At 44.7% G+C, this 18,774-nt stretch overlaps 1 protein-coding gene across 1 annotated transcript in view; it reads right to left on the reverse strand.

Annotated features, from left to right (window-relative positions):
- Window positions 1-18,774, reverse strand: part of C6H10orf90 (chromosome 6 C10orf90 homolog) — a 58,192-nt gene that overhangs the window by 16,725 nt on the left and 22,693 nt on the right. Inside the window, exons 2-3 of the mRNA XM_069020258.1 lie at window positions 14,140-14,234; window positions 10,784-11,852 (exon numbers count right to left, since the gene is read on the reverse strand). Of these exons, the coding sequence (XP_068876359.1) occupies window positions 10,784-11,852; window positions 14,140-14,234 (1,164 nt within the window). The remainder of the gene's footprint in view (window positions 1-10,783; window positions 11,853-14,139; window positions 14,235-18,774) is intronic.

Here is an 18,774-nt window from a genome sequence, read left to right on the forward strand (position 1 = left end):
CACTCTGTACACCCTGGACCAATTTTTAATATTCTGAGTGGGGAATTAGGACTGTTACTCTCATTAAGACTATCTGGAATTGTATATCTAAATCCCCACCAACCCAACTTGAAATATATATGTCCCACTGAGAATAGCCAGAATTGCAACTGGATGACCAGAAATAGATGTTTTTTCTATTATCCCAGCCGAGGAAAGGCTTTAAAACTAATGAACAAAGACATGTAAGTGTAATGCTTTGGGAGATATGGGAGAGCAAAGCTCAAAGAAACAGAGAGCAGAATGACTCCATTAATAAAATTCAGCCAGTATAGATTGTAGTTGTAAAAGTTCAGCTGCTTGTAAGAGAAAATTTAAGGAACAAAGTCATAATTACATCTGGAGAAGAGTCATTCTCGCCCTGTGCAAGAAAGATGACAACAGCTCCATTTTTAAATAATGACTTAGTGAAAACCATACGATATTGGAGGAGTTAAAAATATTCTGTAAAACCAGGGGTAGGTTTTCAAAAGCTCCTTTAAAAATAAAAAAGAATCCTTGATCTCAGAGTAAAATAAGTATATTGTTTTACTGTAAAGTATCTTTTTACATTTCCCCCTCTCTCCCTTCAGGGGGTTTTGCTAACGGGAAGTGACCCTGCATTACAGCAGGTTAAACTTGCCTTTCCTTGAGACACACACAATCCAGGCAAACATCCCCTGTTCCATTGTTACTGCTTTTTTCCCCCCATTTCACTTTACAGCAGGATAATTCAGCTTTTCATCCTTGCATATAACACTCTTCCCAGTGTTCCAGTGTGGATTTTTGTTGATTTGTGACAAAGTGCTTCTTTGAAACTGGCCAAAGTTCATTTTAGCAGAGGCAGGGCTGCAAATCCTGCCCGGCCACCAAGTCAGCCTGAGAGGTGGCTGGGGAGGGGACAGTCAGGGTTGATTCCCTGTGTGTCCCTAATGAGATCAGACATCAGCACTGGAGGTAGGCTTTACATTACAGACCACCTGCTGGGGGGTTTATTTTAATTTAATAAAAGCCCCACATCCTGAGCTGCTGAGCTCTCCCGGACCTCCGTGCTGGGAGCTGATGCTGCCAATACCCCAAGCAGAGAGGAGCAGAAATTAACATTCCTTAAATGTAAGAAACTTCTGCCTCCTTCAAGGCTTAGATCCAGTTGTACAGACCCACATGTGCCTCAAGCAGCCATCCATAATCCCAACCAAGACTCCAACCTCTGCCTGACAAAGACTGATGGCTCAATCCTTATCATGAATCAAGGCTTGGCACAGCTGGGCCACGCAATCTTAGATATGAGCAAACAGAGCACATCATCTCAACAGCCTGGTAACCCAGAGAAGTGGAAACACTGAGAGCCATGACAGCATTATTAGTTATGCCAGGGTTTGTCAAGGGATGCAAGATAGGATGGAGAACTTATTTTTCAGATGGCTGCCGAGGAAAAGGCATCACTTGTAATCAGTCAATGAGCTGCAGTTGGCCAGGGGTGCTATGAAATTCAGATGTTTTGGCTAAAATTCCTGCTGACCAGCAACGAGGCTTTTGTCCCAAACGGCCTCCTGATGCTTGTCAGATGACTTGTTTGCAAGAGGCAGCATCAGCTGTTGCTCAGCATTAACATCCATGGAAACTACCTGAACTCCTGGTAATGGAGCTCTGCCCATGCTCCCTGGTCAAAATGTGATGTGTAACAAGTCTTGAGTCACCTTTCAATAAAAACCTGGGGCTGGATCCTGAGAAACAGGGCTGGGCCCTGTCCTCAGCTCCATTCCCAGAACTGTCAAGATCCAAAGTCAAGGTAACTTTACTGCCTTGAAGAGAGAGGCTCAGCCAGCCCGTTCCTCCCAATGAATGTGTCAATGCACCTGTATTAATGCTTCTTCCAATGGTCCTGCTTGGTGGGGATAAAGCTTAATTATCTCAGCTATAACAGTAACACCTCAAACTAAAAGTCTAAATTTAAAAAAATATCTCTAATAAAAAAGCTTCTCTTTTTCCTAGCTACCTCTTTTGGGCTTTTTTTAAACCATGTTGACAGCTGTGGCCACATTTCTTAGAAGGAAGAGGCTTTCTTTTGTCAAAAGCTAATATTTGACTGTAGAAAGTTGTAATCATTTAAAATGGAAAGTGTACCTAAGAGCTGCTATGCTTCAAACCTACAATCAGTCCAAAGAAGGAAAAGCTTCTTATTGTCAAGAAACAGCTTGTTTACAGAAGGCTTTGGGCAAAATTAGTGCACTGACTTCAGAGCAAACAATCCCAAACCCAGCTAATCACCAGCCCCTAACAATCAGCCTTTCTATGCTGAAGGGCAATTTATTTTCTCAAAGCACTTTGCAAATAGTTAATTGACCTTCTCCCTTGATGCCAAACAAGGGAACACCACTTATTCCAGGGAGAGAATGGGTACCCATGTGCTGCTCAGCACAGGATGTGCCACTACTCCAGCTGCCATGGAGAGTTTTGGTGGAAGAAGGGTTTGTAGTGGCTGCACCAGCAAAACCCTGAATTTAACAGCCTCCAGTTGTGCCAGGGCAGGTTCAGGTTGGGCAGCAGGAAAAATTTCGTCACTGACAGAGTGGTTAATCCCAGAAACAGGCTTTGCAGGTGGACTCACCATCCCTGGAAGTGCTCCAAAGAGTAGTAAATGTGGCACTTGGTGATATGGTTCAGTTGACATGGTGGTGTTGGCCTTGGTGATCTTGGAGGGCTTTTTCCAACCTTAATGGTCCTGTGATTCTGCAAAAAGGAAATGTTCCTGCCTGGCACCTGCAGAACATCACCTTAGACTCAGAATCATGAGAAGGTATAACTGCAGCAGAATATTTTAGTGAGCAGCTAATAACCCACCCACACGATTTGAGGTGACTGCTGGCACCAGTGAGCTCCCCGTATCCAGCTGCTCAACTACAATGTTTGTATATTTTACTAACATTTTTCCCTTTTCCTTCCTATGAGCTGGGAGAGGATGAAAGGAAAGAGTATTTCCTTTTCATTAAACCTTTCATAATTTGGAGGCTGGTCAAGTACCTGGTAATTATTTTCTCATTTGAGATAATCAGTCTTGGGTTTTAGGCTCATGCCTCGAATCTTCAGTTTTTCTTGTCATGCTTTTTTGGCCATGCTGTGCCAGAGCCGTGTCTTTAACAAACCCAACACTCCCAGGCAACTGGTCGTCAGAGTGAGAGGATGTCTGTTCATATTGTTAAGAGCCATGGAAACAGTTATTGAAAAATACTTTGAAATTTACTGCTGTACTTTTGAGACATTCCCTGTAACAGCCACAAACCCAAAACCACGGAGTTAGAAACCCATGTTTGCATTTCCAGGATGTCATGCTAGAAGCTATCAGACGCTATTGTAGTGACTCAAGGAGTAATCTGATGCAGTGTGACTTAAAAAAAAAAAAATGTTCAGGATGATTCAGAACATTTAAATGGTGATTTGCAGGGTAAGAAAGGCATGGACCACTTGGAATTCTCATCATGTCTGAGGCACCTAGTTCAGCTCTTTCTGATAATTTACCACAGCCAGGCTGAGCCAAGTATTCATTTCACAGACTGCACAAGAGTCGTTCATAGTTTAAACCAAGTGTGAATTAGGGGAAAATGAGGCCCTTTACTCCAGTGGCATAATGCAGTCACTGAATCCACAGAGCCCATCTCTTTTAATCATTATTTTAATGATTCTGGTATTCCAGCCTGCTGCTTGCCCAGAGTGCTAACGAGTGACTTACACCCTCCAGTCTTTCACTTCAAATTGTCTCACATTCTTACCAGCTCTGACAGCTCAAGACAGAAATGTCACAGAATCACAGGATCATAGAACAGTGTAGGTTGGAAAAGACTTTTAACATCATTGAGTCCAAACTAACCAAGATGGAAAACAGTGGAAGAATCAAACTCTCGGCTTTCACATGCTGAACTTTAACTTGGATCTTCACACAACAGGAACATCTTTGGGAAAATGGAATTTATAGGTTCCACTCATAAAAATGTGTTCTGTAACATCATTAACAGGGCAGACATCCTTCTGTCTTCTAGAGAAACAATGGCCTTTCTGCCCAACAGCTTCACTGCTACATCCCATAACAGAAAATTGAGTCTTTAATCCTCAAATGGCACTTCCTGAAGGAAACTTCAACTCCAGTCAAATTATTTTATGATCATGCCCTTAAACACACAAAACCACCCACAGGAAAACCCCAAAGAAACAAACCCCAAGAAAACTCATCCATCTCTGGCTGCTCGTTGCCTTAAGCCACAGAGGAATTGATAAAGAACAATTGGTTCCAGTGGAAAATGATCTCAGGCAGGGTCACTGTGACATCACAGCACTGTCAGTGAAAAGCAGCTTTGGCTCACACAGCCCTGAGCATCACCCTCCCCTCTTGCTGACATCACTGCCCACGATCTGTAGGGGTGGCCTTGCCTCCGTATGACAGGGCAGGAGGTCACCACATCTGTCTTCTGACTTAATAAATAAATAGGTTAAAGGAATGGAATATTAAGGAATACCCCTCCATGCTGATACCTTACTTCTCCTACACCCTTTGTCCCACCAGATGATGGGGAAACTGACAGCAGGCCTTTGAGACAAAGAGCAAAGCTGAAGAGCAGGTACTCTAAAAAATGCAAAAAGGACCCTCCAGAAAAGAAGAGGCATCTCCTTCCTTCTAAAAATGAATTTAAAACTTCAAGATAAAGAGAGACAACTGCTATTTCCCCCCACAGGCTGGGGTCTGTCTCAGAGGCTGGCAGCATCTTCCAGAGTCACCCATAACAGGATTGCCAATTCCTCACTGAGTTTTCAACATCTGAAAGCATCGAATGCTCAGTTTCTGGCGATGCAGCACATGAAGGTCACACTGCAGCGTGACACGGACCCAATGACACAGAATGTCTAGACTAAGGAAAATTGACAGCCTCCTCCATTTTAAATTTATCCCAGATGAAGTGAAACATCAAAGGAGCTCCTTTTAATGGGCTTTTTGGCATGTGGTCCTTTGTTCTTAACAAGTCAGCACCAGCTGCTGCATCCATAATGCCAAGTCAGTAATGTCCCTGGCCAGATTCTTGGCTGGTGTAAATCAGTGTCACTCCTCTGCAGGCAGAGATTTTGATTGGTTGACATCAGCTGAAGATTTGGCTCCTTGTGCTTAGCAGGTGCAAGCTAAAGTAAAATCTCCTGTGCCATATTTCATATTTCTCCTGTCTTCACCACCAGTTCTGCTGCACACATTTGCAGGGTGGAGAGTTAATTAGCATCAGCTGGAGCTGCTCAAGATCCTATACAATAAATTCCATATTGTAAGGAACTGCTTCCCTCTAATTATATCTTGTTCATGTAGATATAGATATATTTTTATATATGTATTTACATTTACACACAGATATTGTACTTTGGCTTATTGCATGATGACTTTCCTGTAAACAGAAGATAAGGTGAGAGCACCAGATAGGCCACATTCCTTCATCGTAACATTTCAAATACAATTTAGTTAATGAAAGTAAGTATTATTTACAGCCTTCAGGTTTCCTAATTAACCCATTTTGATTACCAGGCTTATACATTAAAGGTGACCCACAATACTTTCTTGATACACAAATGTCTCAAATACCTGGAGCTCTTCTTTTAAAATAAAAATATATTTTTGCATTGCAGCTAGCAGCTTATCAAAGTCCCACAGCACCAGCTGTTCTGATTTTACTCCAGTATGAGTAGGAACATACATACATGCATCAAAAAATTAAAATAGGTCTTGAAACAAATTAAAGTCTAGTTATTTACCCCTTAAAAACGTGCTGCTGACTTCAGCACTTGTTAATAAATAAGTTGAAGAAGGAAACAGAAGTCTGTAATCATCTGGGGCCTTTTAACACTCCCAAAGCCCAGATCCCATCTCAGTTTTCCCCACTCGCTGCCTTGGGTTGTTTTAATTAAGCAAATTATGCTTTCAAGTCACCTGCCATGCTCTTTGGGAAAAGGTATAAGCAGCTACATTACCAAGCCTCTGATGTGTTTTGTTCACTGCTGTGAATGTTTGCTTCCCCTCCTGAGCATTTCATCCCTGAATTCTGAAAAAGGAACTCTGGGAGTGCCCCCCTGGACACCCCCTGAGCCGGGACAGCTCCCAGGGGCTCAGGCACTGCTGAGCACATTCATCACAGCCACCCCACTGTGGCTCATCCAGCTTCCACTGCTGCCTCCAGCACGGAACCACGGAATCGTCAGGGTTGAAAAAGACCTTTGAAGCTGAGTCCAACTCTTCCCACCACTGCCCCCTGTCCCACATCCACAGGGCTTTTAAATCCCTCCAGGGATGGGGACTCCACCACTGCCCTGGGCAGCTGTGCCAGGGCTGGAGAGCTCTTTTGGTGAAGAAATTTGCCCCAATATCCAACCTAAACCTCCCCTGGTGCAATCTGAGGCTGTTTTCTCTCCTCCTGTCCCTGTTCCCTGGGGGCAGAGCCCGACCCCCCCGGCTGCCCCCTCCTGTCAGGGACTTGTGCAGAGCCACAAGGTCCCCCCTGAGCCTCCTTTGCTCCAGCCTGAGCCCCTTTCCCAGCTCCCTCAGCTGCTCCTGGGCCTCCAGCCCCTTCCCAGCTCCGTTCCCTGCCCTGGACATGCTCCAGCCCCCCAGTGTCTGTCTTGTCCAAGACTGACCCCAGGATCTGAGGTCCCTCAGCAGTGCCAGCACAGGGACGGTCACTGCCCTGGTTGCGTGGCCACACTGTGGCTGATGATTATCTCATAACCCTGATGTCCCTAATTCTGCATGGTTTACACGGGAGTGTGATGCTCATGAGATGCCCTTGTGTCATCTCCCACACCCTCCTTGCACATCTGCATCTCAGCTCAGGGCAGTGGGATCCAGCACAGCACCCGCCATCCAAACTGGATTCACTCTATACCTCAGTTGTTCTTCCTTAAAATCTCTGCACAGGAGCTTTGGGTATGACAACAAAAGAAGAACAAAAGTGTAGAGGTGAGCAGGAAATATTTTACTTTAGAAAATAGCTGAGATGTGTGAAGGCGCTCAGGCATCAAGAAGTTTACGGTTATCTAAGCTTAAATGGATAAATTTAGATGTTGGCATTTATAATCTTCCCCAGAAAAGTGATTATATTGTTTAATCAAGACGTCAAAAAGAATTTAAAATTGTCCCATTTTCTTCTCTTTGCTTCTTTTTAATGATTCAGCCTAGAGCCCAGTAGGTAATAGATAGTGAAAGATGGATGGAGAACTAGATATTCGTGGGGAATATATTCTTCATGAAAGGTAGGTGAGAAATTAAGATTAAAAATGTTCCTGTCTTCAGCAGAAACAAGACTAATCTTTTCATTTCCAACTTACCTTGTATTTATGAGACATCAGCTGCAGACAGGAAAGGAAATTGCAGCATTGCCTGAAAAGCAGCGTTAGCAGGTTCTGACAGCTTGTTAAAAGCCGTGACCAAAGGCAGGGTGATGCACATCGATCACCCACGACAGGGACCTTGTGGGGCTTGGCCTGGGCTGGCCCTTGGCCGTGTCTCTGAGGTGGGTGGGTCATGTGGCCCCCAGTGGGACCCTTCAGACGTTCCTTCAGCTGCCCAAGGGATGGAAATGTTGGCCACTCACTAAAAATAAACACAGTTCTGTCCTGCGACTCTGTCCTCCCACGGTTCAAGTCTGACTTCATGTTTAACATGGATTTTCCAGCATTTACAATCCAATTTCTTGCCAGATAATGGAAGTAAAGGCCCAAAGCAGTGGAGCAAGTAGAAGGTACAGTCCACAGTGGGGAAATATCATATTCCATCCTTGGGATGCTCTAGCATGAACCATGACTTTGAACTCTGAGTCCCACAGATTTGTATTTCCAAGTGTAATTCCCATCCATGAGCAGAGCCCAAGATTTACATTTCATTAATAATCCTAAAGTATCCTTTTCATATGTGGCACATGGTGGAAATATATAACTCTGGAGATTACCTGGCCCAGCCTCCTGCTGAAAGAAGGGCCTTAGATTAAGTTATCCAGGTCCCTGTAAAGCCAAGTCTCGAATAGTTGAATTTGGACATGAAATAATATGAGTAATACAGTAAGTAGAGTCATCATTACTTCAGTGAAGTCACACAAAAGATTAGGAAAAAGACACTCCAAAGAGGCCATGACTCAACTGGGCCTATAGGAAACAGCAAACCCAGCCCCAGCACCTGTAAAGCAGAGAAATATTTGGGTGCTCATTCCAACTCAGATCCTAATAAAGCAACCTATACATCCTGGAAACTGCATTTACAGATTTCATACAGAGAAGTGTAGCCTTGAAAGTAATTTTTCTCTTTTTTTTTTTTCTAGCATAGTGATGTTATTACCACTTGTATTTCTGCTGGCAGGAAGCTCTTGCCTACAGCTGCAAACCAATATAAGCTCCAGCTTTCTGGGTCATCAGAAATGTAATGGACAAAGTGCTCTCCACAGTTCCCTCATCTGTAAGATAACTGTGTTAAAGCACAAACACTGTGTCAAAACTTGCTCACTGTCCCTTCTTTGCTGGTTCTCCCTTCTTTTGAAACACTTCATTTCACAAACATTTCGTTGCACAAACATGGAGCAGAGCAAAGCTTAACGGGAACAGATTTGAATTAGTGAATGGCAGGGAAAAAATATCCAAAATAACTGGGAATCTAGAATGGCCTAAAAGTTCTTCTCCAAAAGGGTTGTCCAGTCCTAGAGGGATTCAAAAGCCCTTTGGATGTGGCACTTGGGGACATGGGTCAGTGGTGGCCTTGGCAGTGCTGGGGGCTGGTTGGACTGGATGATCTTAAAGGTCTTTTCCACCCTAAGTAATTCTGCGATTAATAATCTCATACCAATAACTTCTCCTCACTTCACCCATTCCAGAACTAAAAAAGACTCACTTTTCCATTTCTCCCAGGTTAAAATAACCCCAATTTCCTCTCATTTTAGGGAGCAATATGGACATCCCATGCTTTTACCAGGTTTCTCATGATTTGTCCCATTGAATGGTTGATGGCTGTGCAAGAGATCATTACTTGGGTGATCCTGCTGGGAAGGGCCGTTGTTTTGGGGCATTCTTCTGGTTGTTTATACAAATTTCACACAGGAAAGTTGTAGTAAGCTGATAATCACCTCCTTATACGTTACAAAGGGGCTGAGCAAGAGAAATGTATATCTTTACATTCTACATTATCGCCCACACAAAAGGCGGAAGCAGTTAAAAAGGTAACACTTCCCATGTTTATTTATACCTATAGTCTAGTGTACACAAATGCTGGAAGTCCTTTATCACAAACCAGTATTTCTCAGCTCCTTACCTCACCAGCTTCCTCCTTTCAGTAAAACTATGGAACCATGAGCAGCCTCCCAATTCACTTTCTAATTATTTCTAGTAAAAGTAGTTCTTCCATGCCACCCACCATGGCATCACTAAGCCCAGGGAAGGCTCAGTTTTAAACCTGGTTTATCACAGAGAAACCTTACATGGTGTTGAACAAAGCCTTGAATACGTAACGCTCCCTATGGAATGATACTCCCTGATATTTCAAATGTGTGCAATGAAATGCTTCATTTGCTGGTGCCATCCCTTTATATTTCTACCCCCAAGCCCTTAGCACTGGTTGGCATCTTCCCTCTCCTGCTCCCCACTGTGCCTTCTCCCCTCCAACACCACACAGGCTGGATTATGCTTAGGAAAATAGAGGAATATTTTCTCTCAGGCTCTGCCCCTGCCCTCTGGAGTTGCAGGAACAATCCCATTGACTTCAGGCATGGAAAAAGGGAGAGCAGCAGTGGCTGCAAGGAGTTTGCACCTTGCCCAGCCCTTGAGGCAGCATGAGGCTTCTCATCTTTCTGTTTCCTTCCACTTGCACAGTGGGAAGATGAAGGTACAAAGGAACCTTAGGAAGTGGCTCATGTTCATACACTGACCCTTAGATCAAAAAGGCCATAAAAGAACAGGGTAATTGCAATTAAATGTAGCCCAAGGTCGCAGGATACAGAGGGGGCAAGTTTTAATCTTTGTGCTCTTGGTAAAAAAACAGACTCTCACTGACAATCTTCCCATCCACCTTCCCTTCCTGGAAAGTCAATAAACTCAGCTGTGGTTATCCAAGTGTGCTGGAAAATCCCAGTGCAGCAGGAGCTGCACCACTCTGGGCAGGGAGCAATCCCCACAGCCCCTCTCCCTTCCCCAGGAGCAACAATGCAAAGAGCATTTTATGATTGTAAAATGCTTGGAAAGGTTGGAAACAAATGTGTACAAGATTTTCAAACCTTTTACCTGGTTCCATTAGATATAAAAGCCTGGGCTTATTACTGTAGCCTTCTAAATAAAAGCTGAAAAGAAGATCATTTTTAATTGCAAGGAGCACAAAACCAAGCTCAGTGCAGTCATCTCCTTCTTAATTTCACACCTTGAAATTCAGCCCTTATTCAAAGAAAAACCTAATTATTTTCAGGGGATAAGCACTTGCAGGTTGCTGGGAGAATAGAAAAAAATACTGTTATAAATGGTTAAAAAAAGAGGTTGAATGCAGAAAACACAGGGGGATTTTTCTCTCTCAGGTGATGAGCAGCACGCATCAGCAGCACGGCAAATATTCATGGCAGTGCTGGAGCTGGAAACCTCTGGGTTGTGCTCTAACTCCCTGTGCCCTCTGCAGAAGCAAGGATTGCTGTTATCTGCTCTCACAAAATCACTGTGGTGGGGCTGCTCCAGCCTGGACCTCTGCTTCACCAGCCTGAGGTTTCTAGAAATGACTTACCTGCCTCAGCACTTGAATTAGGAATTTGGAGAGAAAACACAGTGTGGTGGCTGCCAGGCTGCTCATCCTCTTCCTTTGTTGCTACTGTGTTGTGAGGTCCTCTGGGAATATCCACAAATGCTGCAAGTCCCGAGGCAAAGACACTTTGCAAAGGGTATTTACTACCCAAATGTCCTTCCTTTGTGTTCTCCTTCTTAATTACCTTATTTCCCGTGAAGTCTGCACCCAGGTGTGATCTGACTGGAGCCCTGCTTGCTCCTGGGAGTTTCCTTGGAGCTCTCTCCTCCATGGGCTCTCCATTAGCTATGCCATCTACTCCATCTGCTGTTAATCCGGACAAACTGCACTTCAGGCTGAAGGACAACGTGGATCTGTACATTTTTTGGCATTTCACTCGAGGTTGGTCAATGCACACATTGAGTGACTTGTCTAAGTAATAGATGGTGTTTGGGCATGGCTGAGACACCTGGAGCTGGATGCAGGAGATGAATGAAGGTGGCACTTTCTCCCTCCCATCAATGCTTTGAAGACCCACCCTGTACTCCTTGATTCCAGGGTCAAAAAGCTGCTTTTGGGGCTCTTCACCTAATTTTGAGCAAGACTTGGAAACCTTTAAGGGAGGTTGGTTTGAGTGGGCTGGGGGAGGCCAGCACCCAAGGGCAGCAGGGACTTTGTTGGATGTGGAGGACACGGTGTTGGGCTCTTGCCCAGCCCCAGGGCCACGTGCCTGGTCTTCTCCAGAGCCCACAGGAACACGCCTGGCTGTGACAGTGATGTAGGCAAAGCCTCTCTGCTGGCTTGGACACTGGTTTGGACTGGGAGAGTCTGATGGTGACATGGTGTCTTCTAAGGATGCCTGGATCTCTAATCCGCTGGGAAGCACCAAAAATGTTCTGCTAACAATGGCTGAGCCGTGGTTGGGCAAAGATGGCTTCGTGTGACAAGCTGTGGGCTGGGGGATCAGGGCCTGCATAGGCAGAGAGGGCTGGTTTCCTTTGGGTTTATGCTCATCAATCTGTGCAGTGATTACTGGTGAAATCAATGTTGTATTTTGGGAAGGCAGAGATTCCTGCAAATGAAAAGATTCCCAGTTATCACCATAATCCATTATCCTGTGTGCAACTGTTTCTCAGCCACCATCTATCTCAGCAGACAGTTTTGTTCAAGATCTCTTGTAAACTTTCCATTCATATTAACTTTTTTGTCATTTAAAAATGCATGCTCTTGAAATGAGCTCTGAATAGTCTGGGAGGCCTCAATGAAAACTTTATCACTCTGGTGAAGGAAAAAATATTAAAATTTAAAACCTGTATTCCATAGTATTACTGTGAGTATTTAACCCATCCCCACGGATGGGATTGGTGGGTGTTTAAAAGTGGGCATGGCAAAGACAGTTGCCAGTTTCAGACTATAAACTCCTCTTTCACCACGATCTGCTGGAATTTAAAATGCATTTAAGTCTATTATGGATCACTGGCCTGTAACATCACATGCTGCAGAGGACATGGGGGCACCAGGGGCATGACAGCTCTACAACCTCACCAGTTATAGGCATGAAAAATCTTCTCCCAGAAAAGTGATACAGTTACCCACAAGGGCTCTGGGTACTATTTTAATTAATTAGTCCCCTCTTTCTTATGATTCCTTGGTGACACCTGCCAATGATGTACAAACACATATGTCCAAGATTGATTGACAGTGGCCCAGAGACTGACAGTGGGCCAGATTAATTTTTCCATCCATGTCAGGAAACATCCATCTTGATAGACCACACCTTACTTCCCTCGAGGTGACAAAGGAGGTGCTCTTAAGTTCCAGCTCTCTGACAAAGAGTAAACCCGAGTTTAAAGCCTCCTGCTATTATTATCCACCCAGCTGGGCACGTAAGTCCCATGCAATAAAGCATCTGGCCTAATCTCACTGCTGCTGTAAATTGGCTGATTAGATTGCTCCTGCCCTGTGTTCCCAGATCTCTTGATCCTAATAGAAATACAAGAAATCCCAAACCCAACACTGAACTGGCGTGCAGAATCTGAGGATTAGAGCTTCCCAGGGAAAGCTCATTCCATGTCTAGGTGCCACTGACTCCTGCTTGTTGGGAGGAGGAGAGACCCCAGTCCCATCTGGGTGTCTATGAAGCGATAATCAATGCCAGGATTCAACAAGAGCTTCATAAAACCCAATCTTGTTCTTCCCCCAGGGAGAGAGTGACAGCATTGTGACCTCCCTGGTGCCATGGTCACCCTTCTCAGAGCTTGGGTGACACTGCACCGAAGCCCATGGGGAGATGATCTTTAAGGACCCTTCCAACTCAAACCACTCCATGATTCTGAGCTCCTATGAAACCATCCTTGTGTTCCTCCTCCATGCAGGAAAACACCACCAGAAACAGTTCCTTTGTATCTCTTGGGAAGGAGCCTACTGGGAACCCAAATGGGCAGAGGCAGATCAAGAGTTTATTAACGAGGTGAAATGCCAGATACATTTTATCAACTCTTTAAGCCAGCTGCCTGTGGTTTTGACAATTCAATAATTTCACAGCCCCAGGGAAAGCATTTTCTTCCTCCTCTGTTTCTTTCATGTTTTGTAACAACATTTGCCTCATATTTTCTTCACTCCATTTACTTCTACCTACAGGTTTAAGACCTTTGCATGCCTTCCAAAACTCTCAACTTCCCCCAGATTTCCACAAGGCACCAAAGAAGAATGTTCCTTGAGAGACTTTATTTTGGATGCATCTCTCATGCTCCAGTAGTTAATTTGACATTTTTTTCTTTTGTTGAGGGCTGCACAGATGGAGACATCCTGCAAGAGTCCAAAGGCATGTCAGAAATGCTCCTGATTAGCTACAAACTCGTGCACCAATATTTTAAATAATTTACTTCTCCTTTTTCTGCTTGAATATATGTATTACTTCGTCCTCTCAATCTTTAGCAAAGAAATGGATCTTTAAGGTTTGCCCAGCTCATCCTGTGCTCGTTGGGAGCTTTCAAGCTTCACTGCATCTTGTGAAAAAAACACACACACAAAGTAATTGTGGTGAGCTGAAAACCTCAGGCTTTATCTCGAGGACATGTCAGGCAGAGTGTACTGATGTTTGGGATACTGCTTGATTTAGTCTCGTGGGGGGTTTTTTACAACTTCTTTTCCCAACAAAACATGCAATCTTTTCCCCCTCACCAAGAGCACGCAGAATCACGACACTTAGCCACCATTTTATTTGGCTTTTCTGCTGCCTAAGCTAAGCTTAGCTAAACAAAACCAAGTCCAAATATACTGCTCAGCAATCAGTGATTGTTTTTTAAACCTTCTTGCATTCTTCTGACTGCTCTCCCAACAGAATGTATTTATTTTACCTTGGTAGGGCTCAATCTTCCCCACGCACCACTCTCCCGCCGAAGGCCTGTGCATGTCCTCTGACCATCAGAGCCCCAGTGCTTTTGTGTCACCCCTGGGGAAAAAGACAGAGGAAGGAACATTATTTTCAGTGTTCTGGAGGAGATGAGTCAGAAAATGTGCTTTTAAATGGAGTGCAGCAGGAGGGAAAGAGTCCTGGAAATGATCTGATTGCCCTGGGATCTGTTTCTCCCCCTCCACAGAAGAGGCACTTGAAACCCTCTGGATCCTGTTGCAAGGATTTTGACAGTCCCATACTGTGTCCAGGGCTGATCCAAAGTTTCACCATCTCTGATTTTGATTTCCATGGTTTCAGGCACGACTGTGGAGGGACCGGGGAAGCCGGGAAATGTGGATTTCAACAAATGCCCCTTTTGTGCTCAGTGCAGAATGGGGAGCAGAGACAGCCCAGCAACGAGCTGGATTTCACTGGCACTAAGTCACCTTCCCGTTTAAAGAGCTGCAGTGAATCCAAACCACGTCCACAAATTCTATTACATCACAACATTCCTAGTTCAGTGATAACTGTTCCACCAGCACCTCAACCTCTGCTTTTGTCAGGGGTTGTTTTGTGCGAGCACTATTCTCTCTCTGCAGTTTTTACATCGAGCTAATTTCCATTTAACACAGTCTGGGCTATTGCACTGATGCATTACGTCTGCTGTCAACTGCTTTGCCAGAAATTACGTTACTTTCTAGTTTGTATTAAGCATCCAAAATTAATTTTCAGAAGTTCTCCATTTGGACTGAAATCTCTTGACGTTCCTGGCTGTTGTTTTACAGCAACATGTCACACCACTGGTAAGACCTTTTGTATTATTTTTCTTCCACCCAGGCAGGCTGCCACAGGAGAAAATTTTTTGCTAAGCAGAATTTCAGTTTGTGTGTTGCATTATATCAACACAGGAATATAAATCAGCTCCCCTTTAGGAACTGTTTATTAAAGCATGCCCACCACAACAGAATTCATCTCTTTGGGTGAAGGGGAAGAGGAGGGAGATATCAGTTCTATCCCTCAAGAAATCTTTGTTCCCACCGCAACATTTAGAGGATGTTTGAAGAGCTTTTTGTTTTAATAAAATACACTAAAATATACTTTAACACTTCCTTAGCATAACTCCAAGATGCCAATGCCACAGCGTACATCCATAGCTGGCATGAAGGAAGAGATTTGTTTTTGTCATTGAGCAACAGAGAGTCCAGAGCCACAGAGCAAACATTAGCCACAGTGTGGGAAAAACAGAGAATCCAGAAAATAGCCAGAGCAGAGGGCCCACTCCATGGTTTTTGGCAAAGGAATAATGCTGGGTTGCAATGAGTGCAAAGGCAGGGAACCTGGTCTAGCACTGGAAACTGCTGGCACCAAACACAGGTGAGATGCCCTCGGAGCCAGCTCCTCACCCTGTCGTGGAGCACAGTGAGGAGGACAAAACCAAAGGACAAAATCCTTCTCTGCTGCTGGGGAAGCCTCATGGAAAGGTTATTTTCAGTGTGTCAGTGCTGTGGTGAGTTACACGTGGGCACTTTCATGACGAAGAGTAGCCACGTGTGCTGTATTATTTATTTCTTAAAACAACTAAATAGGGAATAACTTACAGAGGGGGATAAAGAAGAAATTCTTGGGTTGAGTGAGACATTAATAGAAATTTGATAAAAAATCCCTATGTAATTAAAGCAACAGCTTCCACTAATTTATCGATATTTTCCTGAAATGCTTTGGAGTAAGAACCCCACAGTTGTCTCAGATCAAGCAAGAAACTACAACGGGAGATCATCAACTTGTGAATGTCAACCAGTGCACAAGGGAATCCAGAGGCTGACCGGGGATAAATCAGATCCAACAGGCTTCTTCTTCCATGAAATTCATTCAGATGCTTTTCCAGCACCAGAGAAAGACTGAGGACTACAGGGCCAAAGAACAAGTTGTCAAAGTCCACACTGCAGGTTACACATAACAGGTAAATTATTCTTATCCAAGGAACCTCCTGTGATTAGCAATAATCTGTGGGTAGAACCCTCCAATTTTCCACAGACCCCTGGAAATAGACTGGTAAATTCTTGCCTAACTTTAAAAAGTAGCTGTTTCTGGAGCAGGAGAGACAAGAAGAATTGAGGTGAGAAGAAGAAAAGGAAATACTTATATTCTTTGCTAAATTCTCCACAGTGGAGTTTTGCATTGTCTTTTGTACCCTATGCTGTGCAAGGACATTCTCATATTGCTATAGGAATCCTATAGCTGGAAACCACTCAGACTTTTGGCCAGTCCTTGAATGTATTTGCTGAGACAGATTAAATGGCATTGGTGGCAAAGGCACTGGCATTTATCATGGTGTTATTAAATCCATTGCTGGAAGCTTCGCGTTTGTTAATTCATGTTGAGAGAACAAGCAAAAAAAAACCAAAAAAAAACCCCCAAACCTTTGAAAAGAGCTTGAACCTGTGTTTGTAATGAAGGCAGTACAGGCTTCAGCTGAGATGTGTCACACAGCGAGTATTCAAATTCTCATTGCTGACAAAACACATTGTGCTGGAACCCTTGTTACACAACAGAATGCAAAGTTCACTTTTCCCCTCATGCAAAAGCATGAAAGAAATGGCATTTCAAGTACTTTCCACCTCTGTGGGGAGCAGGAGAAACTTATTTCTCTCCAAGTTGAAATCCCGAGGATTGGTTTAACCTCCCCAGGCCTTCCCACCACCATCCAGCTCTCCAGCTTAAAAATGGGAGATGCCATGAGGAACAGAGGAGCGACTGCTGGCACATGACCTCTGTCCTATGTCATCTTCACTCTTTTTAATTTTTCCCCTCACAAATCCTGTTTGTTGAAGCAAATGCTACGCTCCTTGGCAAGGCATCTGGACATCCGGCTACAGCCCAGGGTTTTCCTAATTACGGAATGCAGCTGGAACTGATTCCCCCAGCCTCGAGTGCTTGGATCCTGCCTTGGGCCAACTGGCAGCCGCCTCAGATAATGATTCAGAAAAGATGGACTCGTAAATCAGCTGCTGAAGCCCAGACCGATGGCAAAGGTGAGGGTGCTGCTGAGGAATCGCGGCCCGGGAATGTTTGGCAGGCCCGGAACAGCCCCACACGGAGCCAGCTTAGGTTTTGTGCAAAATTTGGGACTCACATAAAAGACATGGAAAATGCTGGTTTCCCAGTGGTCCAGGTCTTTGCTACACACATGCCAGGTTGGGGGACACTGTTTGATGGTGAACCAGCTGTGAGAAAGACATGGAGGGGCTGGAGCACGTCCAGGGCAGGGAACGGAGCTGGAAAGGGGCTGGAGCCCCAGGAGCGGCTGAGGGAGCTGGGAAAGGGGCTCAGGCTGGAGCAAAGGAGGCTCAGGGGGGACCTTGTGGCTCTGCACAAGTCCCTGACAGGAGGGGGCAGCCGGGGGGGTCGGGCTCTGCTCCCAGGGAACAGGGACAGGAGAGAGGGAATGGCATCAAGGTGTGCCAGGGGAGGTTTAGGTTGGATATTGGGGCAAATTTCTCCACCAAAAGGGTTTTCAAGAATGGGAACAGGCTGCCTGGGGAAGCAGCAGTATCACCATCCCTGGAAGCGTTCAGAAATCTTCTGGATGTGGCACTTGGGGATGTGGGTTAGGGGTGACCTTGGCAGTGCAGGGGGAATGGGTGGACTCAATGATCTTAGAGAGCTTTTCCAACTTCAAGCATTGTATGATTGACACCAGACAGAGCTGGAATGACTTTAGACCACTGGCCCTGGCCTCATCCCCCGTTTTTGTCAGCAAAGTTGCATATTTTAGTCACTCACTGTTCATACTCTGACAAATCTCAAATGTGTGTCAGCACTTCTGGTCTCCCCTGCTCTGCTCCAAGCCCTGCTCGCTCTGCACTGGCCACATCCCCTGTCCCCTCTGAGCCACCAGCATCACCTCATAGTGAACTCCTCTGAACTTCCAGGGACCTCCAGTGCTTCCCTGAAAACGCCATAAAACAGCACTGCAGAACACAGACTGGTATAAAAAGAGGAAAACTTCTCCACTTTACAAACAAAATTATCTTTTTTGTTGATCTTTGCCCAACATCCACGAGACCGGTGAGGGGAGTTGGGCTTCCTCCCATGTCCATGGCAGCCAGGATCCCTACAGCGCTCAAAAATTCCCCAAATTCCCTGCTTAGCACCTGGGAGCTAAAGGACACTGATGGCTTGGCTGCAGGGTCAGGCATCAGAGCCATCACTGCTAACACAGGGTCTCACTTAAACATTTTTTTTTTAAGGCCTTTTCTTCCTTCTATGTATTATTCTCACTGGAGGAAGTAATTCATACTCGATTCTGTTTAAAACATTAAAAATGTTTAAATTTCCTTGTGGCTTTTTTAATTCAAATACCTGCAGAAGCCTTGAGGAAAAGAAGTGTTATCATGAAAGATTCATCACTCTCCTTTCTCAGTAAGGGCTGGGAGAGATCAGCATTTGCTCCCTCAGATCTGAGTCATCCAGAAAAACCATCCGGACATTACGGATACGTCGGAGATGAAAGCCAAGCTGGAATGAACACTGGAACCAAACCCACGTCTTCTGGTCTCCATGTGTCATAAAGGAAGGATATCATAGAACTGCAGAG

This window comes from Aphelocoma coerulescens, chromosome 6 (genome assembly GCF_041296385.1).
Source record: "Aphelocoma coerulescens isolate FSJ_1873_10779 chromosome 6, UR_Acoe_1.0, whole genome shotgun sequence".
Taxonomy (NCBI): Eukaryota; Metazoa; Chordata; class Aves; order Passeriformes; family Corvidae; genus Aphelocoma; species Aphelocoma coerulescens.